This window comes from Caretta caretta, chromosome 7 (genome assembly GCF_965140235.1).
Source record: "Caretta caretta isolate rCarCar2 chromosome 7, rCarCar1.hap1, whole genome shotgun sequence".
NCBI lineage: Eukaryota > Metazoa > Chordata > Testudines > Cheloniidae > Caretta > Caretta caretta.
The window spans coordinates 4,820,466-4,841,844 of record NC_134212.1 but is presented as its reverse complement, the minus strand read 5'-3'; the positions used below and the strand labels follow the sequence as shown (position 1 = coordinate 4,841,844).

Here is a 21,379-nt window from a genome sequence, read left to right as displayed (position 1 = left end):
TTCCAATAGTATGGTCCTGGGTATGACTTCTGTTTTCATTTTACCCTGCCAGCAATGGATCGGGAACCTCTGAAGATCTGTTTTGGAAACTTGATGCCCTACAGACCTTCATTCGGGATTTACACTGGCCTGAGGAAGAATTTGGAAAGCACCTAGAACAGCGTCTAAAACTTATGGCAAGTGACATGATCGAGTCTTGTGTTAAGAGGTACGTCTGAACAACGGAACCGGAAGGGTCTCTAACAGCAGATCACAAGAAATAGTCAGGGGCAGGGGGTTACCCTATTTTATTGGAAATGAGGGGGCCGTACTTTACCTTTTAGCTTGACTTCAGCCATTATTCTTTTTAAGCCCTAATTTGTTTCCATCCAGCATAGGCTTGGTGGTAGCACACTTTTTATCTCTGCAAATTATTGACCTCTAAAAGGCAACGTCTTTTAAATGTAGTCTCTAGTGAATGCCTATTCCCAATAAGGCAACAAACCCCGCTCAAGTCAGGCTTTCTCTGCTGTTGTTTATTGTGCGCCTCCTCTGGAGTCAGGTCTGGGTAACACATTAGGGCGCGGGAGAGCTGAATGCTGTAGAAGTAGCCATGTGTGCTATCTCAGCACCCACATGAAGTGACCGACAAAGGAGATTGTGCCATTCAGAGAACCAGTCAGGCTTTCCGGCTGCCTTTGATTGAAAAAGTCATCACCGCTAATGCCACCTCGTATGATACACGCCTGCAGAGCCTCGGAAACAGAGCACACACCTTAAAGGAACTCTTAGGACTATGTTAACAGTAGTCATTTTGGTAAGGAAACATCAAGGCTATCTTGTCACGCTACCCACAATTGTTTCCGGTTGGTTTCAGAAGGAGGTGATGGGGGTGGGGAGAAAGAAATGAACTGCGCATCCTCTGTCAGGAAAAAAGCAAATGGCAAAAGAACAGGTAGAGAGGCAGATGAAAGCCACAGCAGGTATGTGCAAGGATCAGGGGGGGTGCAGGTGGCTCTGTGCCACCATTGTCTGGCTGTCCTGCAAGTGCAAACATGTGATTTATTTTTCTCTAATGGATCCACAACCTCCCCATCCACGAAGTGCAGAGATTTGGGCTCAGAAGTTGGAACGCAGAACGGGCAGTTACAGGGTTGCTACTGCTGCTGTGAAATAAAACACAGCATTCAGAGATTTGGATTAAAGGCCAGAGCCCACAGCTTTTATTGAAATACAATAACTCCCACGGCTGGTTATCTGGCACCCAATTAGCCCTGCAGTGCCAGGTAATGTTAAAATTTGAGGAGAGCCATCCTGTCATGGACTGGCTGGGATGATTTAGTGGATGTTGGTCCTGCTTTGAGCAGGGGTTTGGACTTGATGACCTCCCAAGGTCTCTTCCAACCCTATGATTCTGTGACACCAAAGAGATGCATTTTCCCATGCTACAGTCCCCAAACTATCCCAGCCTCTGGGAGGAACATGATTCCTCTGTGCCCAGAGAGCCTCTCCCCCACAGCGTGTGGCAGCCAGGCCCTCCTCCATGCTCTTTGTTGTTCCTCCCACCATTTTCAGCACATCTCTTCTGAACCCTGCGCAGCCATTTTACAGGAGGTGGCTCTGCCAGCTTTTGCCTTCTCAAGCTGAGCTCAGCCAGGGCCCTTTTAAGGTGCATGAATTGACAGCAAACACCCCAGTCTTTGTAGCATTGTGCAAGGGAATTTATCCTGATCTGCACCACTGAGGGCTAAGGTGCCAACTTCCCTTTCTGCAGCCAAGGTGGGACCTGCCTTTGGGCATCAGTGCTTCATTCTTCTGTGTCAACCTGCAGGAGGTTCTGGGCGAAGGCGGTAGAGAAAACGTATCTGTGCAGTGGCAGGAAAAAACTCTTTCCCAATCCCCGATACTGTGATCAGATTCATCCTGAGCCTGTGGGCGAGGACCAATCTGAATAATCTCAAGCTCATGAAGTCAGTCGTCCCCCAGAACTCAATGTCCAACTTCCCTTCTATTAACACCATTAAAAGGTCCCTTTTCAGATCTCCAGGGAGGACGAGTAGGAAGCACTGCAAGCTGCCAGTGAGGGAGTGAGAATGGCCACTGCTCTCAGTAGCAGCCTCTTTTAGCCCTTGCCAGCCTGGGGAGAGGCAATTTGCATCCATCTGTAAAAGGGCCACCCAGCCTCTTGCTGCCAATTCCACTGCCATGTCGCAGGAAGGCCAAAGCAGCCAGCATGGTCAACCTCCCCCACCATAGCAAAACAAACAAGGAAAAGGGAGAAAGAGAGGAAGACGTGAGATGCCCACAGCCGGCATTAATTTCCCAGCACTATCCCCCAGGTCACAGCAGGGTCTGTTCCCATAGAGGTACAGATCTTCATTCTCATGTAAACCTTTGGGTATTGATAAAGATTCCTTCCTGATCATCCAAAAGGCATGTTTAACTGTCAAGTTAGTGAAGTCTCTTATTCTGATGCAAACTGCACAATAGGTCATAAAGATTTGTTAATTATGTTGTGCCTTCTTTAAAGGTCTTGAGATGATTGTGATACCTGTGGCATTAGAAAAGCTAATGTTTCTTGCTCTGCCAGTGTATTGTCTGATATAAATGCTAAAGGAGGACTTGTGGCACCTTAGAGACTAACCAATTTATTTGAGCATAAGCTTTCATGAGCTACAGCTCACTTCATTGGATGCATAAAAGTGGAAAACGCAGTGATGATGTTTTTATACACACAGATCATGAAAAAATGGGTGTTTTATCACTACAAAAGGTTTTCTCTCCCCCCACCCCACTCTCCTGCTGGTAATAGCTTATGTAAAGTGATCATACACATTGTAAAGAGAGGTTTCAGAGTAACAGCCCTGTTAGTCTGTATTCGCAAAAAGAAAAGGAGTACTTGTGGCACCTTTCAGAGGAACAGCCCTGTTAGTCTGTATTCGCAAAAAGAAAAGGAGTACTTGTGGCACCTTAGAGACTAACCAATTTATTTGAGCATGAGTTTTCGTGAGCTACAGCTCACTTCATCGGATGCATACCGTGGAAACTGCAGAAGACATTATATACACACAGAGACCATGAAACAATACCTCCTCCCGCCCCACTGTCCTTTTCGTAATAGCTTATCTAAAGTGATCATAAAGTTGGGCCATTTCCAGCACAAATCCAGGTTTTCTCACCCTCCGCCCCCCCCCCCCCACACACAAACTTACTCTCCTGCTGGTAATAGCCCATCCAAAGTGACCACTCTCTTCACAATGTGTATGATAATCAAGGTGGGCCATTTCCTGCACAAATCCAGGTTCTCTCACTCCCTCACCCCCCTCCAAAAACCACACACACAAACTCACTCTTCTGCTGGTAATAGGTGCCACTTTGGATAAGCTATTACCAGCAGGAGAGTGAGTTTGGGGGGCAGGGTGAGAAAACCTGGATTTGTGCTGGAAATGGCCCACCTTGATTATCATGCACATTGTAGGGAGAGTGGTCACTTTGGATAAGCTATTACCAGCAGGAGAGTGAGTTTGTGTGTGTGGTTTTTGGAAAAGGGAGGGGGGTGAGAAAACCTGGATTTGTGCTGGAAATGGCCCACCTTGATTATCATACACATTGTAAAGAGAGTGGTCACTTTGGATGGGCTATTACCAGCAGGAGAGTGAGTTTGTGTGGCGTGGGGGGGGGGGGGCGGAGGGTGAGAAAACCTGGATTTGTGCTGGAAATGGCCCAACTTGATTATCATACACATTGTAAGGAGAGTGATCACTTTAGATAAGCTATTACCAGCAGGAGAGTGGGGTGGGAAGAGGTATTGTTTCATGGTCTCTGTGTATATAATGTCTTCTGCAGTTTCCACAGTATGCGTCCGATGAAGTGAGCTGTAGCTCATGAAAGCTTATGCTCAAATAAATTGGTTAGTCTCTAAGGTGCCACAAGTACTCCTTTTCTTTTTGCACTTTAGATAAGCTATTACCAACAGGAGAGTGGGTTTGTTTTGCCGGGGGAGGGGGGGAGAGAAAACCTGGATTTGTGCTGGAAATGGCCCACCTGGATTATCATACACATTGTAAGGAGAGTGATCACTTTACATAAGCTATTACCAGCGGGAGAGTGGGGTGGGGGGGAGAGAAAACCTTTTGTAGTGATAAACACCCATTTTTTCATGATTTGTGTGTATAAAAGCAAACATCTTCTGCAGTTTCCACAGCATGCATCCGATGAAGTGAGCTGTAGCTCACAAAATCTTATGCTCAGATAAATGGGTTAGTCTCTAAGGTGCCACAAGTACTCCTTTTCTTTTTTCTGATATAAATGCTGAGTGTCTTAAGTTGTTTCCATTGTCTGACTCTGTTCTCTAAGAGCAAACTGAAAATAGATGCGTCGGTCTGAACCTCTAGCTAGCATTATATAAGCTGTAAATATTACACTAAGGAAATAACTAGGTGGAGTTTAGCGGTTCTACACTGCAGAAACGTTGTAGGATTATTCCTGAAGAAGGATAGCTGCTGGCTTGCTGCTCAGTCTTTTTAGTAGTAAAGAGGATTCTTCTTGAGCTGGATTTCTGTGCTTCTCCATGCTTTTGCTTTGACTTGGCTCACCTACCAGCATGTGTCCATGAAATACAGCACTCTGCTCTTTATTGGCCATTCAGTGTGCCTCCCGGCTCCATTACCATGACATTTCTTTTCTCTTTCTTTAAAAAAAACTAACCCTTCCATTGCTATACCTTGGGGAGTATCTTGGGGTATTCTGTACCTCAGAATACTTCTGTTATATGCTTTAGTGTCCCTTTTAAATACATTTCCTGTAATGAGAGAACAGTTCATGATGATGCTTTAGAAGTGGGACTGATCATGCTCATCTTTCCAGGCAGACGCAAAACCATGGTCCTGATCGTTTAAAGATTCCATCACCTTGCGTCAACATCAGGGTGCTAACCCCTGTGCTCTGGCTAATGTCTGGTAATGGTAATTACATCAGGCCAATCCACTTCTGGCGTAAGCCAATGATGCTGTGCTCCCTGCTTACACCAACTGTGAATTTGGCTCCTTCTCTCAACCTGTATTTCCCTATCAGTTTCAGTTTGACATGGTATTTTTCTTGACTTCTTCCTCTAACCTACAGCTCACTCTTGCCGTGCACTATTGAACAGCTGCCACATTTCACAAGTGGCTGCATCTCAGTGTGGGGGAAATGAGCTCCCCTATCAAGACCCTGTCTCTGTTATCAGATCCAAGCTGGCAGCCCCATGTGCTCATACAGATCTGATTACAGATCAGGAGCTTCATTTATAGATATCAGCCTACATTTCCATAGCCCTTTCTGATCCTTGAAGGTCAAAGGTATTATGGGTAATTGATATTATTCATTGTTTCTAATTCCAGGCGCCTATATTAATTTGTTGATACAGGCCCACTGATGTCGTGATTCTGTGTTGTGTTTCTAATAATTAATAGAGTACTCCCTTAACTACAAAGTCCCTCTAACATTTTGCATTCAGAGAATTCAGGAATCAGAGGACATTACTCATTATGCTAAAAGTGTTCCTAATACGAAATACTTGAGCCACTTATGGCCCAGTAAGTATTTAAAAATTATTGTCAACCAATCTGGCAGTCTTTAGTCAGACAAAACTCTTATGGAAATAAAAAATGTAACTCCCACTCAAATTTTAACTGAATAATTATACACATGCTCTATTTTACATCTGACTTTTTGTAAAGGTATCCTGGTACATGTGTGTTTGTTTTTCAAAGAAACAACTTCTAGGAACATTTGTAAAATCAAAGAAAGATTCAGCCAAGCAAAAACACTGTGAAAAGATAGAATTGCACTAATCCAGTAGTGGCCTTCCAGTTAAGCAATTAACAGGTGTGTTTAGTATTCGGAGTAACAGCCATGTTAGTCTGTCTTTGCAAAAAGAAAAGGAGTACTTGTGGCACCTTAGAGACTAACCAATTTATTTGAGCATGAGCTTTCGTGAGCTACAGCTCACTTCATCGGATGCATAAAAGTGGAAACTACAGTAGACATTATATACACACAGAGACCATGAAACAATACCCCCTCCCACCCCACTGTCCTGCTGATAATAGCTTATCTAAAGTGATCATCGAGTTGGGCCATTTCCAGCACAAATCCAGGTTTTCTCACCCTCCGCCCCCCCACACACAAACTCACTCTCCTGCTGGTAATAGCCCATCCAAAGTGACCACTCTCTTCACAATGTGTATGATAATCAAGTTGGGCCATTTCCTGCACAAATCCAGGTTCTCTCACCCCCTCACCCCCCTCCAGAAACCACACACACAAACTCACTCTCCTGCTGGTAATAGCTTATCCAAAGTGACCACTCTCCCTACAATGTGCATGGTAATCAAGGTGGGTCATTTCCAGCACAGATCCAGGCTTTCTCACCCCACCCCCCCCCGGGGAACACACACACACACATAAACTCACTCTCCTGCTGGCAATAGCTCATCCAAACTGACCACTCTCCAAGTTTAAATCCAAATTTAACCAGAACGTCTGGGGGCGGGGGTAGGAAAAAACAAGGGGAAATAGGCTACCTTGCATAATGACTTAGCCACTCCCAGTAAGTCATTATGCAAGGTAGCCTATTTCCCCTTGTTTTTTCCTACCCCCCCCCCAAACGCTCTGGTTAAACTTGAATTTATGCTGGAAATGGCCCACCTTGATTATCTCCGACTGGTTTATGAATGTTATAATTCTTGACATCTGATTTGTGTCCATTTATTCTTTTACGTAGAGACTGTCCAGTTTGACCAATGTACATGGCAGAGGGGCATTGCTGGCACATGATGGCATATATCACATTGGTGGATGTGCAGGTGAACGAGCCTCTGATAGTGTGGCTTACGTAGTCTCTACGTAAAAGAATAAATGGACACAAATCAGATGTCAAGAATTATAACATTCATAAACCAGTCGGAGAACACTTCAATCTCTCTGGTCACGCAATCACCGACATGAAGGTCACTATCTTACAACAAAAAAACTTCAAATTCAGACTCCAGCGAGAAACTGCTGAATTGGAATTCATTTGCAAATTGGATACTATTAATTTAGGCTTAAATAGAGACTGGGAGTGGCTAAGTCATTATGCAAGGTAGCCTATTTCCCCTTGCTTTTTCCTACCCCCCCCCAGACGTTCTGGTTAAACTTGGATTTAAACTTGGAGAGTGGTCACTTTGGATGAGCTATTGCCAGCAGGAGAGTGAGTTTATGTGTGTGTGTGTGTGTGTGTGTTCCCCGGGGGGGGGGGGTGAGAAAGCCTGGATCTGTGCTGGAAATGACCCACCTTGATTACCATGCACATTGTAGGGAGAGTGGTCACTTTGGATGAGCTATTACCAGCAGGAGAGTGAGTTTGTATGTGGATGGGGGTGAGGGGGTGAGAAAACCTAGATTTATGCTGGAAATGGCCCACCTTGGTTATCATGCACATTGTAGGGAGAGTGGTCACTTTGGATAAGCTATTACCAGCAGGAGAGTGAGTTTGTGTGTGTGGTTTTTGGAGGGGGGTGAGGGGGTGAGAGAACCTGGATTTGTGCAGGAAATGGCCCACCTTGATTATCATACATATTGTGAAGAGAGTGGTCATTTTTGATGGGCTATTACCAGCAGGAAAGTGAGTTTGGGGGGGGGGGGCGGAGGGTGAGAAAACCTGGATTTGTGCTGGAAATGGCCCAACTTGATGATCACTTTAGATAAGCTATTACCAGCAGGACAGTGGGGTGGGAGGAGGTATTGTTTCATGGTCTCTGTGTGTATATAATGTCTACTGCAGTTTCCACGGTATGCATCCGATGAAGTGAGCTGTAGCTCAGGAAAGCTCATGCTCAAATAAATTGGTTAGTCTCTAAGGTGTGCCACAAGTACTCCTTGTGTTTAGTATTGTGTACCAATAGACAGAATTTCCTTTAATTCATCACGTTTACTGTTTGATTGTATTTCAACCGCAGGTATAAATTATCCAAAACAGTCCAAATTATGGGTGTTCACTTTTAACGCTTCTATTTGTAATCTCATCACACTGTTTACCAAGTATGAGAAAGCAGTAGTTTCTCTGAGACCGTTACACACTTTATCCGTAGCACAGAGTGTTTCTTTTTAAATTGGAAAATCATTTTTAGTGCAACACATTTGAAATAATTGTATTCTACCATTTATGGTCTTTTCCTACTTTCTTTAATAGAACCAGGATTGCATTTGAAGTAAAGCTGCAAAAAACCAGTCGATCAACAGATTTCCGAGTCCCTCAGTCAATATGCACCATGTTTAATGTTATGGTTGATGCCAAAGCTCAGTCAACAAAACTTTGCAGTATGGAAATGGGCCAAGAGGTAAAAATGCAAATTATTTTTTATATAATTTAGAGAAAACTTAATGAATTTTCCCATCTCCTATTCTGCTAGTTTCAGAAACATTCTAACCATTGTGGATTTTAGCCTTCTGTATAGAGTATACCAATGAATATTCAGGGTCTCTCCATCAAATAAATCTATCTAATGGATATGGACATTCAGAATTCCAGTCATTTAGTAGTGATGGTTGGCAAGGATTGTGGTGTGTGTAAGCTACCTTTAAAGCCTGCTGATGCATGATGAACATGTTTATTGAGTCATTAACTCCACCTTGGAGCCATATCTTTGCCAAAAAGCTGGGTATTTACATGTAGTCACCAGATTTATAAGATATGACTATTTTGAGTAGACAAACAGGAAGAAAACAAAAATATTAAACTGTTTGTTTTGTTAAAAAGACATCTTCCTAAAATACATTTGAATTCCACCTGATTTGACTTCCTTGAATATTGACTGAAATCAGCAAGTTTTATGATCCCAATTGTCCAGGTTCTTAATGACTCAAGGTTTCAAAAACAATCCAGTTTTGACCACTTGCTGATCTATTTTGTTCATTGTAGATACATTGTTGCAGCTTGAAATTTCCATATTTAATATTCAAAGTAGAAAGACATGCTAAATTGGGCTAGATTGAATGCATCATCATGATCCTTGTGCTCCTATGGCTTTAAGCCAAGTTATATTTTCATATATCAGGCTCGAATCAGAGCTATTGCTTGGAACTCCTATTTTGTTGCCAATGGGGGTCTCCTAGATAAGATCTTCCACTACAGCTTTACATGTTCGGAATATATAATAAATCATTGCAAGTTGTTTGTTCTTTTTAATTATTTACCTCACTCTGATCTATAATCCTCTTTAAGGGTCTGACCCAAAGCTCATTCGAGTCAGTGGGAATTTGGCTTTGGGTCAGGCCCATTGTCCTTTATATTTTTATGTTTTCAGTTGTAGCATTTTGTTTGTGACAGTCTCTTTTGGGGGACGAGGGGTTTCAAGCTTCTGATGGTTGAGTTTCTTTCCTCAGCCACCTATCCAATTTAGGGCACGTACTAAACGGACTCTCGTCAGCCCAAGACATGACTATTAGGCTGGTTGGTGGAATCACAACATTTCCACTCCCTAGTTGTTTCTTCATTCTTGCTCTCCTCCTTTATCCCCCTAGTTCTTCAACCCGACAACAGCCATGCTGGCCCCTTCCTATCAGCCAGCAGGGTGAGGGTTGCAATGCTAACACCTTCATCTACTCTCCGACACACTGCAAATCACGCACTAAACCTTAGGGCAGTGTTTCCCAAACTAGGGATGCCACTTGTGCAGGGAAAGCCCCTGGCGGGTCCGGCCGGTTTGTTTACCTGCTGCGTCCGCAGGTTCGGCCGATTGCGGCTCCCACTGGCTGCGGTTCGCTGTCCCTGGCCAATGGGGGCTGCAGGAAGCAACGTGGGCTGAGGGACTTACTGGCCGCCGCTTCCCACAGCCCCCATTGGCCGGGCACAGCGAACCGATCGGCCGAACCTGCGGACGCAGCAGGTAAACAAACCGGCCCGGCCCGCCAGGGGCTTTCCCTGAACAAGCGGCATCCCAAGTTTGGGAAACACTGCCCTAGTGAATTAAATTAGGGGGAGGAGTGACATTTCTGAGATCAGGCCAACTCCCACAGTACGGGATACTACAGGGCTAGCTAGTTATGTTAATCACAATGGTCAAGTCTGTTACCCAGTAATATGGGGATCTGATAGCATTGGCTAAATCCAGAAGTAGTGCTGGCGGGAGTTGTGTGTATTTCCTCATACACCCTTCGATACGGCAGTTTCCTTTGAACTCTATGTGTCAGTGCATGATGGAGGCCACCAGACGCATTTGGCCTTTGGCCTGGGACAAATCGAAGATCTTCAGAGATCAAAGCCCTGCGTTCAACCCACTTAGCCACTCAGCTCTTCTCAGTTGCGCCAAGAGTGAGCGTAAGTCTCTGGAAATCTTTGTGTGCTTCTTTGAGAAGGTATTTGGTATATTAGCTTGGAGATAACATAAGTATGGTGTGAAACAGCAGTTGCTGTGCTAGGATGTTTTTAACAAATAGCTGCACTAATAGACCTGTAAATCAGATGTAAATTATCAGTGCACACGTTCCTGTTTAGGGCTGCACTACTCAGACACCCTCCTTTAGCTTTGCTTCTTATTAATGAATTTCCCTGCCCTCATCTTGACCTTCTCTGCTCATACCACTCCATTTTGGGGGCTACCTCCCCTCCTCTTGAAGTTGTGCGAACCTCTGGCTTGAACCATTTATATTTGGAGGATGAAAAGGGTTGATAAAGATTAAAATATGAGAGTGTGTGCGTGTGTTTGTAATTGTTGTATCCAGAAATGCTACTCCAGCTATTCCATTCCAATTCTAAGCTAAACTCAGAGACTATCATCAAATAGACTAAAAACATGTAACCACCAAATTGGAAACCGGATATCAATTTGGCCTCCTCATACCCCGTTATAATGCACTGTAGGTGAAGTTCTCCCCAATGCACATGGCCATGTAAGGTTTCACTTAAGTCTTTCTTAACTCCTTAAAAAGGGCTTTAAGTGGTTCAAAGGTTTTGTGCTGAACTCCTGCACAGGGCTGAATTTCTCTCCATGAACAGCTCATGAATAGTCCTTAGATTCAATGTGTATCTAAAATCTGTTCATCCAACAACAAATAGCAAACAAGTTCATACAAATTATGATCTGTTGGCAGGCTGTTCATGAACCAAAAAAGGGGTAAAATTGTCAAATAAATTGTTCAAATGTCATAGTTTGCGCAGCTCTAGTCAAAGTAGACACTGCTTGGAAACATACCATCAATTTTTATCTTAGTGAAAGCCACATACTAGTACAGACAGACTCTTTTGAGCTATGATTTGACCTGACTTTTAGCATTTTTACCTACAAGCCCTTTCTTTTAAAACTATCTTAAGTTGCATTCACTTTACATTAACAGACATACGAATTGTTTGACGCATTTTAAAAGTATTGCTCTATTGAAAACATACCCATCGTCTCATTTTCCTGTCCTTATATCTAAAAGCAGCTGTTAAAACATTTGGTAAACATACTTTACCATCTTAAATATTTATTTTTCCTCTGAATTTTTAATACATCAATTGATATACATTTATGTATTAAATGTTTCTCAGTTGGTCTAGTATGTTTTTATTTAATACCCAAGGTCAGATGGTCCTAACAGAAATACAGCATACCCACAATCTGTTACATGACAAGGCAAAATATACATCACGTGAAGTCAAGTGGAGTAATTTTAGTGTAGGAATTGTGGATTTTATTCATTTATCTAATAGCGAATTGTGATTAACTCTCTCAAAAGTTTTTGTTAAATTGAATGAAAAAGATCAATTATTTGACCTCAAACCAGATGCATTCTCATAAGAAATGTCAGGATCTGTAGAATATGAAACCAACTTTTGCAAAAGAAGCATTTTCTTAGAAATCCTTTTGTGCCAGATCCAGAACACAACCTTTTCCTAGCTGGGTAATTATTTACAAAGGGAGGGTCAAATGGATTTCCACCTTCAGTTTCAGGATGGAATCTCTAGTCGGTAAAGCCAGTAACGCAAGAGCTTTGGCAGTAGAGGTATGCCAATATATTACATGCAGGTGACATTTCCCAATCATTTTTGCCAGGTTTCTCAGAAATGCTTTGTATTTCAGAAGCCCCAGGCCTGGACTGTACTGCAGCCACTGCATGGTGCATAGCCAGCACTAAGCAGCCCTAAATCCAACCGTGCCTGCCATGGGACGAACACCAGAGGCAGGGATCATCTGTCTTAGAGCTTCTTATACCTTCCCTGCAACCAGCTTAGGGAGCAAGGCCAGGAGAAAGACGACATGGCCAACGCCATTTTGTGCTTCCTGCCTGCCATCGTGCCCCCTTGGGGGCACTGCCAATCTTACAGCAGGAGACCAGCCAGGAGTATGGCATCCTCAGAAGCAGTGGAGGACAAAGGTGGCTTAAAGCATTCCCCTCTCCTGAGCTGAGCTGGGGTGTGCAGAGCTGGTCATGGCCCAGGATTGGGCTGCTGTGGCCAGGGCTTTGATAAACAGGGCGAGTTTGACCTAAAAACCTAAGAGGCCAAATGCCGACTCGGTGTTAAGGTTTGGCTCCAGTGGAATTCCACTTATGCCAGCTCTGAATTTGGCCTCCTGTGTTCAGAATGAGGAGCAGCCTCCACCACTGGACAGCAGCTGCGGGAGTCCCATGCCCCTCCTGACAGCAGCCGCGATGGATGTTCTGCCACTTAGAAAGTCATTTACCTTCTCGGGCTCCATGTTAGTGCTCTCCATGCACTTCTTATTTGCTTTGTTAACAAGCTTTTAATTGAAAATAGATTTGCCAGTACTTTTCACACTGTATTTTTTTACACACACCTAGCCATTCTTTTAGTGAAAACCCATGATTTATCCCATGAGAATGAACAGCAACAAACTTCACCCCCCCACACACATCTCCAGCAAACAAAACTCCTTCATTAAAATAATGTGCTAAATGAGGCAAATGAAGTATGTCTTTTGGGCTAATATGCAAGACCTAAAATTGAGTGGATGGAACTTTGACTTAAACTCAGTACCTCACCATTTACAATGGGCCATGCCTTCAAAAAGCCCATGTGCGCTTCTGTGCACACCCAGCTTGTCATTGGTGAGCTCCAGCACCGACGTGACGAGTCTTGCTTTGCATTTTCCCATGTAATCCCACTCTCTCTGCACACGCTGGAGTTGAGTTAGGTGTGCACGGAGTCACGCTCAAAAACTAGTGCACGTGCCCAAATTCCATAGCTCTGTTAGTGTCTATAGCATTTGATGGAAGCTTCATTGTTCTGCACTTACTTGGCAGTGCGCACGCCCCCGAAAGGGTTACATCCTCCGAGTTGCTTCCACTAGGGTGTGCTGACACTATTTGCAACACTGCGTGCTGCTCCCCGGCAGTGCTCCACCAGTCATCCGCCACCCTTAGTAAACCTCTGCAAACATGGTCGTGGCTGCTGGAGATACAGGGATCCCGCATGGGGAAATTGCAGCAGAAAGGAGAGCGTACGTTCCCGCAGGAAAGAGATGGAGAAACTTTACACCTCAGGAGGAAGGATGCAGAGGAGGTGGACAAGTCTCTACCTCCCAAAATGAAACTGAGCAGTAATAGTTATTCTGAAGATCACAAACAAGGGAGATGGCACCCCCGCCTCCAGCAAGCATGGAAAGAACTTCTCGGATTCTGCCTATGGATCGTACTGCCATTGCTTACTGCTGGAAGCACTTCTCCCGGACAGCCGCTAGCCCCTGCTCAGACGAGATCTGACGCACACTGCGTTCTGTTTCTCAAATGGCTGTCAGACTTGGGGGATGTTTGGGACAGATCAGTGGGGCCTAGGTCAGACGCCCCCTTGCCAGCCTATAGCTGTATCAGGCAGGTGCAAGCAGACACCTCTGCTGTCTGTGGCTTTAATTCACCATCCTCTCAATACCTTTCCTTCCTCCAACCTCAAGCTCCAGCACCCAATCAGACTCCCTTTCCACCACCTCCTATTCTGCCTGCACCATGCCGACTCACAGCACTGCTGTGCTCCATCAGACCCTCAGCTGCACTTCCCAGCTTCATCGTCCTCTCGCTGCCTTCTCCGCTCCACATGGCACCAGGCCAGTTTCTCTCCCAGATGTGGGTGGAGCCTTCCCCACCCATACGGGAGTTGTCACATTCCACAGATGCCTTCTGCTCTGTTTCCAGGACTTCCCAACAGATAGAAGATGCAGTCAAGGGGAGGAGAACATGGAGAAAACTCCACCCCTCCAGATACATGCCGAAATCCATTCCTATTCACCATCACTTCATACAGATCCTGGTCCAAGATGGGGGATGCACCCTCTGGATTCAACCAAGCTCCTCTGGATGCACCTTTGTGCTCAGCAGTTGCAGCTGCCTTTCCTGATTGGTGTGAGATCTCCAGATTTTAAAGTAGGCCAAATAGGTTCTGATGAGTAAGTGAAATGTAGCTACTGTGACAAAGTTCCTGCTCTGCCTTGGTGGGTCCTGCACTTATTGGCGGATTTGTTCGCCTCAGAGGTTCACAGCAGCCCTCACTTTGGTGGCTCAAATCTGCCATTCACTCAGATGGATCCGGGGAACAGGCCAGGGACCTTCCCCTCTGGTGGAACCTACAGTCCAGTTCAACTCCTCAGGTATCAAGTAGGGAGTTGGGGGGATGGAGGGATGGGGGGAACCCAGGCCCGACCTCTACTCCGGCTTCCAGCCCAGGGCCCTGTGGATTGCAGCTGTCTACAGTGGCTCCTGTAACAGCTGTGCGACAGCTACAGCTCCCTGGGCTACTTCCCCATGGCCTCCTCCCGACACCTTCTTTATTCTCACCGCAGGACCTTCCTCCTGATGTCTCATAATGCTTGTACTTCTCAGTCTTCCAGTAGTAGGCCTTCTCACTCTCAGCTTCTTGCGCCTCTTGCTCCCAGCTCCTGCACGCACACCACAAACTGAAGTGAGCTCCTTTTTAAACCCAGGTGCCCTGATTAGCCTGCCTTAATTGATTCTAGCAGCTTCTTGATTGGCTGCAGGTGTTCTAATCAACCTGTCTGCCTTAATTGTTTCCAGAAAGTTCCTGATTGTTCTGGAACCTTCCCTGTTACCTTATCCAGGGGAAAGGGACCTATTTAACCTGGGGCTAATATATCTGCCTTCTATCACTCTCCTGTAGCCATCTGGCCTGACCCTGTCACACTACATATATAAGAATATTTGTCATTTAACTATAGTTACTATAAGGCATTGATACAGATTTTGGACCCACAAAGCAGGACATTGAAACAAAAATTCTTCAGGAGGCAAATGTTCGTTTGTAGAAAAATAGTTTTTGCCACTAAATTCCCCCAGCCACTAAATTGCCCATATGGAAGTGGCAGGTTTCAGAGGAATAGCCGTGTTAGTCTGTATTCGCAAAAAGAAAAGGAGTACTTGTGGCACCTTAGAGACTAACCAATTTATTTGAGCATGAGCTTTCGTGAGCTACAGCTCACTTCACTACAGCTCACTGTAGCTCATGAAAGCTCATGCTCAAATAAATTGGTTAGTCTCTAAGGTGCCACAAGTACTCCTTTTCTTCATATGGAAGTGGGCAAGCACCACCCTGGTATTTGGGGCTCTCATCTTCATTTGGTCTGTCCCCATGGTTCAGCCAAATGCTCACTCTATTACTTCTTAATCTGGCTTGTGAGGAATGCTAGATTTTGGATGCACCACTTGACACAACTGCCCTAGTCCAGTGCCAAGACTGATAATCTCAAATCCAGTCCTTAATTCAGTTCACCTACATTGAAACTCAGCTGTAAAATTTTACATATTGTTGCTGTCTGGCTTCCAAGTACAATGAAAACAAGTCCTTGTACTTTGTCATCGGAGACGTACAGAATGTGTTCTGTGCAAGATCATTTCCTCCTCCCCCGCTTTTGCCTCCTAAAAATATTACAGGTAACGATCTCTGGTATTTCAGTTAAATGAGTTTTTATTCATGTTTCATTTCCCATTGCTTATTGTTTCTGTGCAAGCTGCTGCTTTTTTCATGGCCCCATTGAATTAGGTCCCCTTTTTTAAAAAAAAATTATGTTATTTATTATTTATTTTCATGTGTTCTTTTTCCTGTTTTCTGCACCTTCCTCTTAATTTCTGTCCCCAATCATCTGAAAGTTTGCTAAAGAGTGGGTAAGTGTGTCCTACATTTTTTTTCTTTTTTCCAAGTTCCTGTAATCACATGTTATTGTTTTATTGCAAAAGAAAATATAGAGCAGCTCAAACTACCTAGTAAATAGAAACTACTTAGTAAATGTTGAGGGACCAGTGTCCAACACTTTTAATTGCCCTCATGGCCTTTGTTTTCCCAAAGCATGATTAGTGTTTACAGCAGATTTGTCTCTTTCAATGTCATTTGATGTTAACCTTTTAAAACAATATTAGTGCAAACAAGGGACTAAGATCAATGCTTTACATTTTTTATTTAAAAATCAAATGTTTTATGTTGGAAAATATATATTTTTCAGTTTATTGAAGATAAGAATATGCTGTAGCTTTTTGATAATTAAATCCTCTAACTGAAGTTTTTCTACATTAGCCAAAAAACGTTTTGTATCTATTATAGCCAGACCACCTTGAACTGTGGTTGCATCAAAGCTCAAAAGCTAAGTGAGGTTTGGTCCAGTTGGTATTGGACGGGAGGTGCCGTGGAAAAACCTTGGTGCTCCAAGGACTGTACTGGTCAATCAGTAGGTTTCCTGGGCACCAGTGCTGAACCAGTGGGCCAGAATGGTACTAGCAGAGTGGTACTGTGCTGATGGAGGTGCATGAGACGAAACACAGATCTTGATTCTGTTATGATCATGAAGGCATCAATTCAACAAGCATTTAAACAAGTGCTTAACTTTAAGCACTTGCTTCTGTGCCACTTAACTTGAACGCGTGCTAAAGGTCTGTGTCCACTGCATCTGGAAATGAGCTTCCCAGCCCAGCACCACTGACTTGCACTAGTAGGCCTTGCACTAGTGCACTAAAAACAGCTGTTTAGACACCCCCGGCTTCAGAGCCCAGGCTCCAGCCTGAGCTGCCATGTCAAAGCAACATCTGCACAGCTATTCTTAGCGTGCTCACTCAAAATCCTGCTAGCCCACATCTCGGGACCCAGGCTGGGAGCTCAGTCCCAGAGGCAGCACAGCCATACCCCAAGTGCTTTGCTGAAACGGAGCCTAACAGATTCTATAGCACAGGTGCTGCGGCGTTCCTCAAATGGTTCGGGATATTCCAGTTACGGCCTCTTTTCTTTCAAATGTCACCCTTACCGTTCCTTCTGCAGAAGGCCATCACTGCCTTTCCTAAGCTCCAAGGGGGCGTGGCTGTGCCCTGGGAAAATTGCCACATTCTATCCCAGTGATGGCTGCATTTCAATAGGCAGTTAAATTATTCCTTTATAAAATGAATTAGTTAACATTGGTACAACACTGTAGAAAGCCCTAGGTGCAGTAAGTATTATATTTGAACACATGGGATATAAGGGCCAAAGACCCCCCTCTGACACACACGTTTAGTTCCTATCAGTGTTTAATTTCATAGAATCATAGAATATCAGGGTTGGAAGCGACCTCAGGAGGTCATCTAGTCCAACCCCCTGATCAAAGCAGGACCAATCCCCAACTAAATCATCCCAGCCATGATTTTCTAGGGCTGAGCCCCGGCACCTCTGGGCTTGGCAGTTCATGGCTCCAGCACCTCTGGGCTTGCTGCATCAGGTATGAATGTAAAAAAAAATTGCTTGAGCCCTGGCACCAAATTAAGCACTGGCTTCTGTTGGTGTCAGTGAAGCTGCGTGCATATTTCAGAGGTTTGCCCATGCTTTGGAAGTGCGATCAGATTCTTCTGAATTAAAAATCCTGTATAAATGTAAGTGATTACGATCCACATCAGTGGAGCAGAGGGTAATAAACTGCTCGTTTCTTAGCTGATACTATTACAAATTCTATTTACCAAAGGAAGAGGCTAATAATCACAGTGCCATCACTTGGATCAATGCTAATATTTACCTCTGCCTTTTCTCTTTTTTTTTTCTTAGCACCAGTACCATTCAAAAATAGATGAACTAATTGAAGAAACCGTCAAAGAAATGATAACACTCTTAGTGGCAAAGGTAACCTTCGGCTTCAGGTGAAATGATTCACTGTTAACATCACTTTTTTTTATATGTGCATTTCCATTAAAATGTGACACATTAAGAAGTTGAATTGGCTTATTGTTTCTCGCGGGAAAGATTGTGTATCACTCATTCCTTTCATCATGACTCTCTGATGATTGGGAGTTGCCTGGAATACAATACGCCGTTGAGCAGGATTGACAAATGGGGCCAAAAAAATACACAGTTTTTTAAGGAGGCATCTATGGATTTGTGTCCACCATCTTGTGTTCACAGACACCCACAGTCACGCACACAAACTGCACTCACTAGGGGGAGCTATTACATACTGATGGAAGGATTTCCCTCTGCATAGACCATGAAGACATCTGTCCCATTGACACACCAAACGCATGCAAAAAGTTGTCCTCATAAAATGTATTCTTGTTTGTAGGGGCTATTTTGAGGCTCATTTAACAAGTTGGTCAATGATGTTGTGGTACCAGGAAACATTCCAAGATGTCTATTTAGGTCGTGAGCTCTTTGGGACTCTACAGGCATATGAAAAGGAGTACTTGTGGCACCTTAGAGACTAACCAATTTATTTGAGCATAAGCTTACGTGAGCTACTGCTCACTTCATCGGATGCATACTGTGGAAAATACAGAAGATGTTTTTATACACACAGACCATGTATAAAAACAGCTTCTGTATTTTCCACAGTATGCATCTGATGAAGTGAGCTGTAGCTCACGAAAGCTTATACTCAAATAAATTGGTTAGTCTCTAAGGTGCCAGAAGTCCTCCTTTTCTTTTTGCGAATACAGACTAACACGGCTGTTACTCTGAAACCTGTCTACATGCATATGCAGCATCTAGCATGGTTCTGATCTTGGTTGGGGCAGTCTATGGCATTATGGTGCCAAGAAACACATTACAAAATATGTTCACTTGTATGGAAATTGATTTTTAATGAGAGTGGTCCGATATTTCAGATGCTTAAATTTAGATGTGCTCATCTCTCAGCTCTGAAATATCATGGCAATAAATGCTAGGATAGATACATAAGTAGGTAGGATACATGTCCGAACTGCTTGTTCTCTAGTTTCAAACAGAGCAATATTGCAACCCAGATGTCAGCCAGTACTGTTACTCAATGTGAAGACCTTTAAACATAGTCTCCCAACATATGCCAGTCTGAGTCTCCAGCAAGACAGACCACATGGCACCTCCTTGATCCCTCTCACTGGGAGCATGAGCCATCTGACCTCCCCTCTTAGGAGCGGGTGTTCATTGGCTCCCACTAGAGGGAGCACAAGCTCTCCAACATTACCCAGAAAGGAGACAAGGTTACCAATATCATCCGAGTGATTTATATCATTAGAGGTAAGCTGTGTAGTGCCAAAAAAGGTTTGTGACATTCATTCTTTGCATAAATGCTATGCAAGACATGGTTCTGAACTTAGAGCGCAGGTTATCGGTTATAGACAATCTGAGCTTGGTCCTGCTCTCACTTACATCATTGTAAACCTTGATTTTGTTGGCATTAATCCTGATTTAACCCATTATAAATTAGATCAGAATCTCTCCCTCTGTGTTTAAAAGTGACTGAAATATTTTCCTTTTCAATAGTTTGTCACCATTCTGGAAGGAGTCCTGGCCAAACTGTCCAGATATGATGAAGGGACATTGTTTTCTTCTTTTTTGTCATTTACTGTAAGTAGAGAAAATCTGTTTCTTTTGTTTTTTTGTTTGGTTTCCTATGTTTTACTGTAAACTCATTCAGGTATTCTAATAGATTATTTGAGGAATAACCCTTTCTTTCTATCCTATTTTAACACTGTAAGAGCTCAAAAAATAAGCAAACAGCTTACTACATACACACAAAGCTTAACGTAAATAGCTGATAACACTGGATTACCATGCTATAATAAAGTTAAAAGATATTCAAACACCATATTGTAGTAGAAAGGAAGAGTCTGGAGCACTGGGGCTGGTGCAAGACCTGAGGCCTGAACTAGAGGCTGTGAACCAAAGTCAGGCCATGTATTAAAGCAGATCCTTACAAGTTTACTGTCCGGAACATGAACTTGGCAAAGTTGCTGCTAGTGTTACTAAAACATAGGCACTCCTAAGAAGTACCAGGCAGTAGATATTTGCATATATACATTACAGAAGGCTAGTACAAATACACCCCAGTCTAGTACAAGGTAAGATAGTTTGACAGAATAATGAATAGCAGTGTTTTGTCCAAAATATCAGGAACAAGGTACAAGGGGAGGTAACAAACAGATGACATGAAAAGTGTGTAGTAGCACGTAACTTGTTTGTCTCGTTCTATAAGTGTTGCGGTACCTCGCCTTAATCCTTTATGTGGCCAAGGGGACAACAGAAACTCCCACTGCTGACTGAGCCTCCCCTTGCCACAGGGCACTCATATTAATGTACTTGTGCAAGTTGTGTGAGTCGTTAGGACTGTGCGTTGAGGGCAATAAACCTGGCCCAGTGCCTTTGTCACCCAACTGTACCTATGGTCTTTCTCTATGAGTAACATCGAGGTCTGCTGAGCTAGCAGGCTGCGGTCTCTGCTAGTGCTAATAACTCTGGAGCTCCAAGGACAGAAGTACTGAGCAGCTGTAACAGCTTAGGAGCCTTGAGAGCATGCCTCAGCATCAACATTCCACCTTTCTACACGTTAGGTGTTGGAGCTACTCTTCCGAGCAACATTTGAAGGGAATGGGGATTGCACTATTTGTCTAACTTTCATAGTCAAAAGAAGGGTTATCACATATGTGTTTCAAACCCTACCATCATTAGCAGCTGTGGTGCACGTTTCAAGAAGCAATATAATGTGAAACTTGGACAGTCCCATATTGCTTCTGAAAGAAGAGAGGATAGGAAAATAATGGCATGAGGGTATAAATTCTCAGCATTGTGCACCGAGCCTCTGAAACCACATTTCATTTCTAAGAAACATCGCAGAGCTAAAACACTGCTTCTCCCACTGAACGTTGACCTGTAACGTTGACTGCTTTTCTGGCAACAGAATGGATGTGAATGGTATTCTTGTATGAATACAGTTTACAAATCTTGTCGTGTTAGCAACTAAGTTTTATCAGTGCCAAGCTGTATTACCCATTTGTTTTGATAACTGCAGAGGAAAGACACACAAGGGCCAATTTTCAAAGGTCCTCTGAAAATGGACCCCATAAAATTTGCAAGGACATCTCTTTGCAGCACTAAAACTTTTCATGTGGGCTTAAAAACAGGTTTTATATTTTTGACCTGATGACCTGTTGAGGTCCCTTCCAGCCC

General features: G+C 43.8%; 1 protein-coding gene across 10 annotated transcripts in view; it reads left to right on the top strand.

Moving 5' to 3' along the window:
• Window positions 1–21,379, top strand: part of CADPS (calcium dependent secretion activator) — a 389,708-nt gene that overhangs the window by 324,071 nt on the left and 44,258 nt on the right. For all 10 annotated transcript variants that reach the window (XM_048859020.2, XM_048859018.2, XM_048859022.2 and 7 more), the window contains 4 exons: window positions 53–208; window positions 8,195–8,342; window positions 18,008–18,082; window positions 19,697–19,780. In XM_048859020.2, the coding sequence (XP_048714977.1) occupies window positions 53–208; window positions 8,195–8,342; window positions 18,008–18,082; window positions 19,697–19,780 (463 nt within the window). The remainder of the gene's footprint in view (window positions 1–52; window positions 209–8,194; window positions 8,343–18,007; window positions 18,083–19,696; window positions 19,781–21,379) is intronic.